Genomic DNA, 14,766 nt, shown 5'->3' with positions numbered 1-14,766 from the left:
GCAGTGTGAAAGTCATCAAGAAAGTGTCACTAAAGAGCTTCTTCTAAGACTGGGTGCCCCAGCCCCCCAAAAAATTGTTTTGCGTTTTGTTTTGTTGTCTTTATTTTTAAAAACTACCTGTTAAAGCACAATTAGAGACTATACTTACCTTCTTACTACCTCAGGTCTCATGTTCCAGGCAGGGCCAGTAATTCATCTCTGAATATTCGTGCATGTCAGGAAAGTAAAATTCTAATAAGCCATTGAGTTAGCAACAGAATTAAAGCAAGGAACTTTAATATATTAATTCGAAATAATATAGAATTTAAATATATAAAATATACTATATGTTAATGCACCATACCATCATATATAATACTAATTATTATATATATGTGGAGGAGAAAGGGGAGAAAATGAAGACAAGAATCCAAAATATATCCTACAAAATCTTCCTTCATTATATAAATATTTATATAATATATAAATATATGCTCTACAAATATATTTTATATAATATAATATACATTATATTATATTTCAAAATATTTATAGCTATAATATAAATATTATAAATTTATATATAATATATAAAAAGAGCTTTTCATAGATAATGGTCATATTCATTTAGTGAAAAGTAATTTCCTTTCTATTGCTTCAACTTAATAAGCCAGTAATATATATTATATTTTATTATACTTACTATATTATGCTTACTGTGTTGTGTATTATTGTATTGTACTGTTTTATATTCATTATAATATAATGTGGCATGTCTTTGACAATAATATATGTCCTATTTAATATGTACTACATAAAATGTGCTGTATATCTTTGATAACTTCTTTAATAAGCTATCTCTTCCCATTTCTACTGCTATCAGTTGTATCATCTTGGCATGTCCCTATATGCACACGCTGAGCCTCAACCCCCAAATCATTCTCCCTCATTCCTCAGCCCCATTCCCAAACCAATCTCAACAAGGTTGCTGTTCTAGTTTCACACATGTACACAAATCATTTTGACCATATTCACTTTCCTTCACCCTCTTCCTTTACCTTCCCCACTCCCACTAGTGCCTACCCCTAGACAGAACCTATTTCACATTCTTGTCATTCATTTATTGAAGTGTATGTTAATTGTTCAAGGGGCTCCCTAAATTAACATCCACATTCTTCTTCCACACACTGCACTATCAGTCTCGATGTAAACTAGTTGAGAATTCTTATGGTATCAGAAAATACTTCTTCTATTGTTGCCATCCAAATGTATTTATCCTAAACAAGTATTCTTCCAAAAAAATCTTGTTTATACCTGAATGTTTGGAAGGAAATGTAGACACAGAGTTAGGAATAGCAAATGGTATTAAGGGCTCACAGAGGTAAGGATGTTCACCATTAAACAGCACAGCACATGTTATAATTGATGCTCTGCTGAGTGTACAAATAGAGAAACCCCACAACTATAAGCATGGGCTCAGGGACACTTTTTCAACATGACAGCTAGCCAAAGACTCTGAAACAATTAAAGAGATCAAATGATATGAATGGGAGGAGAAAAGCTTTGGGATAAGGAAATCCTGGAGAATGTGTTTATGGAGAGAAGAAAGATGAATGACATAAGTGAATATAATTTCTCTTTCTCTAATCATTTCACTTACTAAGTCTGGCCTTTGCCCATCTGCTCAGTAATTCTACAATTAAGATTGATTGCCAGTCCTTTTAATATTATTTTCCTCTTCATAATTGCAGTATTTTGTGCTCATTTAGTAACCCGCCAAGGTGATTGATAGATCCTTATGCTGTTTTGTCTTCAAATGTGGCTACGAGACATAAATCCAGATAGAACTAGATCTGGCACCAAGTACTAAATGAATATGCATTTCCAACTCTCAACGCAAAGGTTATTCTCCATGTTTAAACATGCCATCAAAAATTTTTGGGGGGAGGGTTCCGTGGGGCCTGAACTCTGGGCCTGGGCGCTGTCCCTCAGCTCTTCAGCTCAAGGCTAGCGCTCTACCACTTGAGCCACAGCACCACTTCCGGCTTTTTTTCTTTTTGCTTATGTGGTGCTGGGAAATCAAACCCAGGGCCTCATGAATGCAAGGCAAGCGCTCTACCACTGAGCCACCTTCCCAGCCCAATGCCATCAATTTTTAAGGTCATGTCTATGTGCTTCAAATGTGATTCCTATCCAGGCTGTCTCTTTGGCTCTACATCAACATAGCATAGAAAATTATGCCTTGGATTTGGATACAGTTAAAGGTAGACATTCCCTTTCTGTCCATTTATGTGGCAAAAGATCACTGTGACTAATAAAAAAACAGTGAGACTTTTAATTTCTCCAAATTATGTCATAAACATTCCCCTATTCTTTCCACAAGAGACATCTTGCTTCACTTTGCCATGATGGTGGATGTTGCTTAGAGACTGTTTCAATAGAAAATAGTTTTTGCTTTTGCCACTTTTGAGGGATTTTCTTTTTTCAATTTCCCCTACTGACTATATGATTTATGGAAAGTTGGGAATTTTAAGTTAAATAACACGTTTTATAGGCCATTACTTGCCATTCTTAAGCTCCAAGATTAAGAAGAAAAATGCTCCCTGTTATAACTTGACTTTATTTTTTAAGGAGAAGGGAATCAGATGCCCATGGATGCATCTAGAATATATACCATGGCCTTACTGATTTTAGGGAATGGAAAAAAGTTCAAACTATCTTCAGCTTTCAACAATGTTTTGGGTAAAGTAAAATTATCCTGACTGAAATGTAAGTAAATATTTGGACTACATTTTTCATATTCTGATGCACCCAAAGTTGCATTATAAATGTTTGGAAGAGGTGAAATTGTTACTCACCGTTGGCAATAATATGTCTGGGTGATGTGAAACAGATAGGCTCTGTTTGCTATCAAGTGGACTTTCCACCACTAGGGAAGAATTCAGCAAGAAATTCTTAAGCCTATATGTAAACCTCCTCATGATACCATTTATTCCGATGAAGAGCCTATGTTCAAAGGAAAAAAACTTTCTGGGTAATTATGATTGTTGGTATGTTAGCCAACTTTTTATTGATAACTAATGGAGACAAATATCAACTTAAAAAGAAGAAAAACTTATTTTGGCCTGTGGTTTCCAAGGGCTCAGTCCAAAATCAGTTGATATCATGATTTCTCGGATTGTGGCAAGGCAGGGCCTCCTGGGGGCTCCTATGTCAAAGAAGGCAGCCTTTCTGAGAAAGGGATGTAATGATGAAATATAATTATTGGGCTTTTAGATAATTTATGGGTTTGGAATATGTTTGGAGCATGTCAAATAACTTTTAAGTCAACTAAAGAATCCAAAGCTATAGACTAGATATGTACTAGAAAATGTGTAATTATTAATGTTATAGTTTGAATTGTGTCCTCAGACATGATATATAACCATTTGAACGCCTAGCACCTGAGAATATGACCTTGTTTGGAAATAGGCAGCAGCAAAGATGTAGTTGCAGTAGAGTGGAATGGGCTCTTGATCCATTATGAGGGGTGTCTTTATAGGAAGAGAGAAGAGAAGATGATGTGGAATGAGTACAGTAGGCAAAAGGCCATGTGATTACAGAGGCAGAGATTGAAGTGATAGTAGCTCCTAGCCAAGAAATGCTGAGACTTGACAGCAACATTACAGACAGTAGGAAGAGGCGAGGGGAAATGCCATCCCCAGTTTGAGAGAAGGGTGTGCCAGTCACTTGATTTTAGAAACCATGCCTCCAGAACCACAAAAGAACACTTTTATGTTAGTGTAAGCAACACAATTCATGGTACTTTATGCAGTAGCACTTAAGGTAAGCAAGAACATTTTAAAAATCTCAGCCACCTCAAAGAGAGGAGGTTTACAATAAAAGTTGTCAAAAACATAAGAAAGGACCTTAGGTGTTTTTTGCTCAAGACTGACATTCTACCATTTGAACCAAAAGGAAGGTTGTTAAGTCAGAAAATTTTCCCACCAAAGTTATTTTTATATTCAGTTTCTGTTGACTCATAGGTCAACTTTCCTTGAAGAGTTTCTATTGGCAGTTAGAGATTTAAGTTGTCAGTAGCTACTTCTGTACAATACAAGAGCTGATTCCTTATTTGCCAATTGTCCTTCACCCAGCCTTCATGAACTGTTCATACATGCTAGGATATTTTCTCTAGGGGATATTTTTATCCAGGCTACACAGACCAGAAAGAGGAAAAGCAACATTTGTGTCCATGACAATAGGAAATGCAAAAAAAATGATGATGAGGGGAGAAAAGTGATACATTACTTCTCTCAAGAATGCTTTGGATTGTTGGAAAGAGGGAAGTCTCTTGGGGACTTAGATTAGAGATATGGCAGAGGTTCTCCAGAAACAAGCCAACAAGGAGAGAAAAATGCCAACAACGGTCAGTAGGAGACATGGGTGACCATTGCACAAGAAAGAATTTAAGAATAATTTCTTATAGTCTTTATTCTTTCCTTCTTTGTGAAAAAAATTATGTCAAAAGTTGATAGAGTAAGGAGGAACTGATGCTTCCTTTTGGCTCCTTTATCTGGCGTGTTGTTCACGGTCACACTACTTGGAGCAGATGGAACCAGCCAGGGAGTGAGTTATTATGTGAATTTTTCTATTTCCAAAACACATGATATTTTCTTGTCTTCATTGCAAACAAGTCTCATTCCAACCTCAATGAACAGAGAGTGAACAACTACTTATCATTTTCCCATTAAAGTTGTCAGTCATTAAAGAGATGGAAAAGATTTCAGAACAGGGAAAAATACATCAGAGAACCTGAAGAAGAATGATCTAGGACTCCAAGTCTAGAGTTAAAAATCTGTCCATGTATAGGTTCCAATATAGCTGAAACAAATATAACCCTTCACTTACATTACTGCTATGTATAAATTGGCAAGATGGAGAAGGTATTCTAGTCTATGTCATCAGCTTTTGATTCTGGAAAGACAGCATACAATTGTTCTGGTATATTACACAGACTTGGGCCACTTAATTTTCTCATAAATAGCCAGTATAAGTATTAAATGGATTGGCAGAGAGAGAGAGAGAAGAATAGCTGCCATTTTTCAATAATAACAGCGTGCCTCCATTTTTCTTTTCCTTTCTGGATCCTTGTCCTGATGGGTGACAGCAAAATAGAGTTCAGTCTTTCACTGGAGTCTCTCCAGGAGACTTTGATTCAGAATGGAATGCCCTTTTAGAACATATCAATTTTCTGTGCAGAAAATGTTAATGGCTCATTAGAGACTAGAGAACAAGCCCACTCAGAGATGCCTGTGATCTGGACCAGACTTTGCTCTTTTCCATCTACCATTTTCATACATTATTCACCTACAAGAATCAATAGTCCAATGTGGTTAATTCAGTACTATATAATTTTCTGCCTCCACATTTCTGTTCATTTCTAAGAAAGCATCTAGGCAGCAAGCTAGAAATATTTGTTATTCTTTTCACCTATTCTCCATAATTATTTGAAACAATTCTTTATATATACCTTCAGAAAATTACTGGTGATAGGTATAGAATTTGTTGCGACTACTATCCTTTGTGATTTCAAAAGAACATTGCATATTGATTCAACCTTCTGACCACCTAAATCGGCTTTGTTTCTTTGTCAGGCTCAATGCATTTTATGTCAAGTTTAATGCACTCAATATTGGATTTTTCACTTTCTCCTTTTTGTTTAAAATTGCCTCTACTGTTTCCATTTTCCCATTACTGCCCACTCCTCATCACAGCCCAGTTATCAACAGTTTTCAATCTAGACTTAGAAATGGTTAAAGAAGTCTACTCACCAACACTGCTAGCCGAAGTTTTATTTACTGTTTGTTCTTCTGATGATGTAGACATATGACATGCATATTGGTATTGTGCTGCTATTAATTGACTCCCAATCTGGAAACCAGAATTTATTGTGCATGTCCAAAGAAAATCATTATGCATTTCGAAGACTGGGTAAGCAATTCTTTGAACTCAGTAGAGCGTAAGGCCTTTGACTATGAAGTATATAATCTGATGTTTATAAAGGATATAGTCATTCTTCTTTATTATTCTGAAGATTTTTCACATCTCACCAAACAAAACAGAATATACAAGTGTCTTAGGGAAAAGTTATCCTCCGAAATACAAAATGTAACTTCATAGACCTCAAAATTTACTTAAATCAATTACTTTCAAAGTAACAGAGTGAGTATTCTCTTGACTCAAGGCTTAGGAACACAAGCTGTCTTTACATGTTTATGTGTCTTACTTTGATAAGTGAATATGAGATAAAGAGAAAGAGATGTATTAGGTACCACTATTCTAATCAGAATGGTTGAACACATCATCTTCTGAATTCCTCTTTTAGTCGCTTTAGTAGTTTTCCCATCCTCAGACAAGAAGGATCTCTTTTGTTTGTCCTGAAATTGATTGCTTATACAGTACAATAAAGAAGAAGGAATCAAAGAGGAGGTCCATACACCGAAGGCTTGAAGAGAAATAGTAAGGAATATGGGGAAAGATGGGCACTTCAATGAAAGAACCGATGTTCTTCTTGCTTGTATAAGAATCCCATGTTTTTTATGCCAGCAGAGCATTCAGGAGTAGTCCCTTTCAAAGGGCTTTTCTACTCTAGTCACACCTACTCAAAGACATTCCCTAAACCCATTGCATATTTTCCCACCACAAAGACTCTTGCTCTTCTACTGTATCTGCCTTGAATTGCTTCTTCTATCTTTTCTTCAGCATCACTGGACCCTTCTATCTTGGTGACAAAACTTCCTCTCAATTCATATAATACTGAGCAGACAGTCCTACTGAGGAAAATCGTGAGCAGAAAACCCTGGATAAGATATTTAAACATTTCACCATTTACTACATATGTAACCTTGAAGGGACCTAGAGACTTCTTATAAATCCTTATGTATGTCCTCATCCTTAAAATAAACAAATATTTATGTTTCATCTCAAATTTGTCAACATGGTAAAGTGGTGTCTTGATTCTGTTTGTGATAATTGATCCTACTTGGGTTTTATTTCCACCCATTTCAGCTCTTCAATTCAGAATTCTCATTAAATTGGCATTCTAATTGCCATATTTTTCATATATGCTTTTCTATTGTTCAACAAAGTTAAATAGATGTTTGCTGTGGGGTTGAAAAGTATTAGGTATTTATTATTTTATAGAAACATTAAAAATGTATTTAAATATTGACAAGCATAAGGAGGGACAAAAGTTGAACAAATGCAGTAATGGTATTTGCTAGGCATTATGTTGAAAATAAACTATGCAACTTGTGGATGAGGACAAGAGGAAAAACCAGGAGAGATAAGGGGAAAAGATGACATTGTCTAAAAGGAAATATGCTCATTACCTGACCTATGCAACTGTAAGCCCTCTGTAAGTCACCTTTTCAATAACAATGTAAGAAAAAAGAGCATGATGTGTTATAGCCAAGAAATAATAAGCAAACCAAGAAATAGTGACAATAATATTTTTGTTTTGTGTCATCTATGTATTGTATAACAAAACATGAATCTAGCCTCTATACATATGTATTTTTGTAAGCTTCTATATTCATCAGCATTGTCTATGCACATTTATATTCTGCAATCCACATTTCCCTTCTTCAAGGAGAGTATTTTAACTTTAGTTGAGTCTCATTAACCACAGAGCAGTGTGCCTCTCGTAAGTATAATAACGTTCAATAAATGAGATTTACTCATTAGAATGTCTTAACCACTTTGGGTTGTCTAAATTATAAACAAAAAATATTAAGTGAGACAAAACTTAAGTCTTAAAAGCTGACTCTGTGCTCTTGCTGATAAACTGCAGCCATTGCATATACCACTAATTGTTTTCGCCTTTTTCTTTTCTTTTCCCTACCGTTTTAGTTCGTGGCCCAGCCCAATTGTCAACAGCTTCTTGCCTCTCGCTGGTACGATGAGTTCCCGGGCTGGAGGAGGAGACACTGGGCAGTGAAGATGGTGACGTGTTTCATAATAGGACTGCTTTTCCCCGTCTTCTCTGTGTGCTACCTGATAGCTCCTAAAAGCCCACTTGGACTGTTCATCAGAAAGCCATTTATCAAGTTTATCTGCCACACAGCCTCCTATTTGACCTTTTTGTTCCTGCTGCTGCTTGCCTCTCAGCACATCGACAGGTCAGACTTGAACAGGCAAGGTCCACCACCAACCATCGTCGAGTGGATGATATTACCGTGGGTCCTGGGTAAATGTGTTACTCTAGAAAATATAATACAAAAAAAATAATACGCTACTGCCATGGAATTTTGTTGCTCACCAAATAATATTTATTAATGTCTGATCATAGTAGTTCCAAGACCTGATCCTCCAACTAAATGGGATAGTTTGCAAGCTGTAGTATCCTTATTACCAAACACAGGCCCATGGAAGAGCAGCAGATTTACATAAGTTTTATAATTCCAGATTTCAATAGATTGATCCCCCACAGATGATTCTCTGCCTTGTCATCCTTTGACTTTGAAAACTTTCTAACCTGATTCAGTGGCCACTGATAATCATTCTAATTTTCTTAATACACCTATGTACTTTCTAAAACATAAACATGATTTAGGTGCTGGTGGTTCACACTTGCAATCCTAGCTACTCAGGAGACATAATTAGAGGACTGCAACTTAAAGCCAGCACAGGTAGAAAAGTTTGCTGGTCACAATCTCCAAAATAACCAGCCAACAGAAGGTCTAGAGGTGTGGCTCAAGTGGTAGCTAGTTGAATAAGCAAGCTAAGCAAGCTTGATATGTTGGAAATGAAGAAGTAGTATGACAAAACTTAAAGAATGGAAACAAGATAAATACAAATTACACTGAAGAATTAGCAATATATAGTCACAATGATGTACAAAAAAGGATTTATTTAAGTTTATATCCGTTTCTGTAGTCATCCAGAATTAGAAGAAAGAAACCACATGGCATCTCCTGTCTCTTTTATGTCCTTAATCCAGAAAGATATTTAAATCTGATGCATTTGATAATGAGGGAGAAAAATCTTATTTAGTAAAAAGACACAAGGTTTTTTTCTACTTCTTGTTATTGTAGCCATGATTAAAATTTATATTTTAATTATTCTTTTTTCTGTATTCTACTGTGGTTTGTTGGGGGGAAAAATCACATTTTCTCAATTTAGCTCATCATCTTAAACCTCTGTGGTATCATACCCATCTCATTAGGAAGAAATACAAGTTTCATGATTCACAATCTCAGAAATCAGTTTAGATTAACTTCAAAACTGCTGGAAAATGTAGTTGGGGAAAGCCAGCAAAAAAAGGAAAATATGGCCTTCTGAACTCTGAGCTAGATCTACTTTTCAATTCTAAAAATGATAAATGCCTAAAGTAACAACATTAAGAAAGGCAAGATTTATTATTTCACCTATGTGTCAATTTTCCTATACTTTAAAAGTTTGAGTCAACTTTAGATCAGAGTAGGTTCTAATTAATCTGAATTACATAAAATCAATATAATCTTGCCTAAATTAGAAGAAAAGTTTAGATCATCTGCAAGCATCCGCTTGAGTAAAATAATCATAACCTTCTAGCTGATTCTAAAGACGGATATATTCTGTCACCATTTAAATTGTCTCACATGAAAAGTATGTTTCTACATGAGTTGTCTTCATAGAAAATACTTCTTGGAACAGTTATTACAGAAGCGTTTAGGAGGGTATTTTCCATTGTGGACTTAAATAGAATATCAGAAAAATTTTTAACATTTTTTATTATTATTAATCTTTAAATAGTTGTACAAAGATATTCCCATTTTAACCTTCACAAGGCAAATTGTCATTATCATGGTCTATAAAGTTTGTGAATTCTATGAGCTTTGACAATACAATTATTTCTTCCACATCAGGTGATGTTTACATTTCTTTCCTTTTGCTTAGTATAGACTGTTCCCTCTTTCCCTCTCATTCCTCCATTCCCATCTCTGTCATTGAATTGCTTACTTCTTTTTATTCTATGTCCAGTGCAGCTGATGGGCCCCTTTGTTGTATGTTGTTCCATTTCCCCCTTATTCTGTGTCCTCCTCCTAGCCTGAATATCAGAAAATCTTGATGTCCCAAATGCAATACACATTTCACTTAGAGAAATATTATAGATGCAGTGCATAGTGTATGTATGTCTAGAATCTATAAAATGACAATGTATAAAGACTGCAATAAATGCAGCGTAGTATGATTGTAATATAAAATAACAATAATGTAACAAGCAAAAAGCAATTCTTGGCCTTATGAAACAATGTTTTCTGGAGGAAAGTTACAATAAACAAACTGATTCACCATCATAATGACATAAAATAGTAATATAAAAATAGAAGTTCTAAACTTTGGATAACTTCTAAAATTATAACAATCATTGACTACTCTGCATGGAAAATTTATAACAATATATTCCCTGAAAGTTGCCTAAAACAAACCATATCCAAACCACAAGTATATATGAAGTATAAATTTAATGATCAGAATTATAATTCCAACAGAAACAAGCATGGCTAGAAACAACTCTTCCTCAAGATATTCTGACTGAAGGGGCTAAGTTATCTTTGAATTTTTTAGAATGAAAAGTTATTTCCTAGTTTAAGAAAAAAATATGTATGAATGATCACTTTGTTAAACAACAGGACATGAGAAAGAGTGTTTATCACTTAACTCTCTCTAAATAATTATGCTGTTCAGCAAGTTTGGTGAGTTGTGAGTGCCCAATAACTAAGTGCTTTACTAGGTCTGTGATTATAAACTGCTTTCATTGTTATTAGACTGCTATCAGAAAAAAGCATGAGACTGGAATGCAGGCACTGAGTTCTATCTCTTAAGTCTATGCAATTATAGGAAGTCACAAATTCAGGATTTCATTGTCTTCATGGATAAAAATGAAAGCTTGAGTGGATGACATCTGTCATTCCAGAGCCCTGCTAACTGGGGGGTTGAGCTACTATCATTGGGAAGAGAAATTTGCTATCGCTGAGCTGAAGAGGTTGGTAAAAAGCCATCAGGGTAATAAAAGTGTGACAGAGACAAAAGGTCATATATTAATGATTCATCCATAGTTTCTCATCCAGTCTTTCAATCTGATAAAGGATAGTTTAGTGCTCTTCCATTTTATGCTTCTAGGGTTATACTAAGGAGATGGAAGGACTATCAGATGAGGAAGGGATATGATGTATCCGAATGCATAGTGGTGTTAATTTTACAGCCAGAGTTGGAATTCTGTTTAGGGTTCTCACGTCTAATAGAACTGATTTAGATTTACTACCCATGTGACCTCCATCTTTTATAAAAGAATACTTGTTCATTTTTATTTAATCAACTTATTCTACATTTCCAGATACTACCTCCCTTGTAGAGAACCACTTACCTTAGTTTCTCCCATCTTACTCCTTTTATGTAATATTTCACTCTTTTGCATAGAAAAGTTCTGTAATTTTAAAGCTTATCTGTTCAAATCAGTATCTCTTTCTCCAGAAGTATGGTTTGCTAGGGGAATTTCTATTATTTTGCATCCTTTGCTATTTCACCCATATGAAGTGTATGGAGACTCATAAACATCAATACTTGATATTCATTATAATGTCAGGAGTATATTTCCTGTGTTCTCTCAGTATCTTTCCTATTGAAGCTCCACATTAACCATTGAAACTGAAATCTGTTGTATATTGTATCTTTATAAGTCAGTCTGCAATGGCTCTTAGAAGTCATTGCTGAGGCATCACTGGTGGAGATGTAACTTTTCTTCCTGAGAGGCCTTTTGAATGACTTTTACTTTAGACTGACTTATAATGAAGGTAACGAGCTTTCCATCAAACAACATCAAGGTACCTTCTTGCTGATGTTTGGAGTCAAGATGACTTTTTAGTATATAAAAAAATCTAAATATAGGCATCAAAGTTGTGATTCTGGTCATTCTGACCCACAGTTCTAGGCAATGGTGATAATAAATCATAGATAATTGTGTTAGAATTCTCTTAAGAGAAATAGGTAAATGCAAGGTGAACTGATACCAATAATATACTTCTCAGGCTGTCAATTATCCAGATAATTAGAGAAAAATTAAAGCACTATTGTAACCAAGTGCTTATATAGACTTCATTACAAAGATGTACTTTAAGCTTAGAAAAAGGTTTATGAGGAATAAGAAGCCTGGAGCCAGGAGGTAAAACCTGGGTCTTTCTCTGGCCTGCTGAGCCATGACTTAGACTTTTAACTTATTCAGGGGTTGATTTTTGACATACAGTAAATACTATGAGATAATAGAATATTCCTATGAGAAATTCCTATTTATAAAAATGAACCTGAGGAGGCTGGGAAGGTGGCTCAGTGGTAGAGTGCTTGCCTTGCATGCATGAGGCCCTGAGTTCAACTTCTCAGCACCACATAAGCAGAAAAAGCCAGAAGTGGCGCTGTGGCTCAAGCAGTAGAGCCCTAGCCTTGAGCTGAAAAGCTGAGGAACAGTGCCCAGGCCCAGAGTTCAGGCCCCACTATGGACAAGAAAAAAAAAATGAACATGAGCCAAGTGTCAGTGGCTCATGCCTGTACTCCTAGCTACTGAGGATCATGGTTTGAAGCCAGATTGGGCAAAAAACTCCCAATGAGATTCTTATTTCCAATAAATAAACTACTCAAAAAAGCCAGAAGTGGCACTGTGGCTCAAGTGGTAGTGCGCTAGCCTTGAGCACAAAGAAGTTCAAAGAAAGTACCCAGGCCCTGAGTTCAAGCTCAGGACTGGCAAAAAACAAACAAACAAAAAAAACCCAAAGAATATGTAAATCAACTACAATGTTATATGTATAATGTACATATAGATATATATAATGTAGTTATATTTATATATGTGTACATATGTATGCATAATATACAGGTTTATTATGATAGACATTTTATTACTGGAGATAATGTGGAATAAAATATACACAAAAGAAAAAGAATTTATACCAGCAATGGCCCACAAGGCTGCAATTTGAAATTTAGCAGAAAATGGCATTTATTGACACTACGTTTTCAGTTGTATTGAACTGAAATCATTAAAATTTTGTTTGAATAATAAAGAAAGAAAAAGAATTTATATCCTAGCTATCAGAGCTTCCCAAAGCACAGTTTGGATATTCCTTAAAATTGATTCTAACTAAAGTAACAACCAAATAAATACATGTCACAGCTTATCCTCCTGCACAAAATATGTTTAGAAATTTATAATAATTCTAGATGTAGGCTGTGGATTCAAGTTAGCAAAAAAAGATTATAAAATTGATTACATTTCCCATCAAAGAAGTAGAACTTTGATGACAGTTGTTATATTAATGCCACGGGAAATGTTTTGTTCCCATGAGAAAATAAAGTGGCAGCTAAAGTGATCGACAGCATGTGTATGTATTGACAGTATGAAGATTCCCCAATTAAGCAGTTTAAAAGTGTATGCACAGTGAGCATCATGGTTAGAAGGGTGAACTGAGGGAAAGATGGAACATAGGAAGAGAGCTATGCTCTGTTAAAAAAATAGATCCTATTGAATTCCTAGGTATGAAATAAGAAAGTTCTCATAATATCTACATTATACATCTTGCCTATAACACATACTTCTGTAGCAATTTATCTTTAGCAACATTGGCTTCTCATTTCCGTGTTTTGCTTTATATTTTAAAAGGTTGATATTAACAAGTCTAAAAATTTCAGCAAGGCTTGCCAAATGGAAGATGTGGAATGAAAAGTGGTTGATCACATTCTCTTCTTGACATTCATAGAGATCAACAGTGCTGCATATTTATATTCTTCCTATCCTGTGACCATTTGTATTTTTGATTTTTGATGCTAAGGAGTGAACCTAGGCTTTGGAGCATGGTGAAGATGCACTCTTCTGCTGAGCAACACCTCCAGCTCCCATTTTTCATCTTTAGTCTAATAGTCTTTACAATCATATGGCAACAAGTACTCATAATTTCAGCTTTGTAGCTGGAATGCCTAGCCTCCTCAAATAGCTCCTCCCAAATATTCTTACAGTTATAAGAAATTTACCTGCAGCTTTTCTTCATTCTTTCTCTTGACAGAGTGCTCAAATCTGAGTGAACTAACTGAGGAGACAGACAGACTTCAACACAGTTACAGAATATCCAGTTATTTTAAAAGAACATTTCCATTCCCAGGAAGCCAGATGGCCATTTCAGTATGATATATGATCTGTGTTTTTCTATTTACCAGTAGGGGGAAATATTCCAAAGTAACTTTCATGGAGTTTTAAACACTAGCACAGTAAAATCTCAAACATCAATACAGTATTTAGGATGATTTAAACTGTTTTCTGTGCAGTACAAGTACTAAGTTAAGTGACTTATTTTGTTAGAGATGAAGTTAATTCTTTTTTTTTTCTTTTCTGCCAGTTCTGGAGCTTGAACTGAAGGTCTGGGCACTATACATGAGCTTTCTTGCTCAAGGCTAGTGCTCTACCACTTGAGCCACAGTTCCATTTCCAGCTTTTTTTATATAGTGGTGGTGGTGATTAATAGGAAATAAGAGACTCATGGACTTTTATGCCCAGGCTGGCTTCCAACCTGAATCATCAGATCTCAGCCTCCTGAGTAATTAGGATTACAGATGTGAGCTACTAGTACTTAGCTGTAGTTCCATAAAAATGTAACCACAGTCTAACACAACAAAGATGAAGGCAGAAGACTTTCAAAATATGTCCAGCAGCATGGTATAAGTGGTCCAAGAAAGAGGGTCAAGGCAGGAAAAGAGACTCAAATACAAAGAAAGCAAGAG

At 35.4% G+C, this 14,766-nt stretch overlaps 1 protein-coding gene across 8 annotated transcripts in view; it reads left to right on the top strand.

Moving 5' to 3' along the window:
• The window catches only part of Trpc4 (transient receptor potential cation channel subfamily C member 4), a 158,056-nt gene that overhangs the window by 94,340 nt on the left and 48,950 nt on the right, over window positions 1-14,766 (top strand). For all 8 annotated transcript variants that reach the window (XM_042685611.1, XM_042685610.1, XM_042685608.1 and 5 more), the window contains one exon: window positions 7,873-8,209. In XM_042685611.1, the coding sequence (XP_042541545.1) occupies window positions 7,873-8,209 (337 nt within the window). The remainder of the gene's footprint in view (window positions 1-7,872; window positions 8,210-14,766) is intronic.

The sequence above is a fragment of the Dipodomys spectabilis genome, unplaced genomic scaffold (assembly GCF_019054845.1).
Source record: "Dipodomys spectabilis isolate Male_0828 unplaced genomic scaffold, ASM1905484v1 ptg000095l, whole genome shotgun sequence".
Taxonomy (NCBI): Eukaryota; Metazoa; Chordata; class Mammalia; order Rodentia; family Heteromyidae; genus Dipodomys; species Dipodomys spectabilis.
Note: the sequence above shows the minus strand (reverse complement) of the source record. Positions and strands in the feature narration are given on the sequence as shown.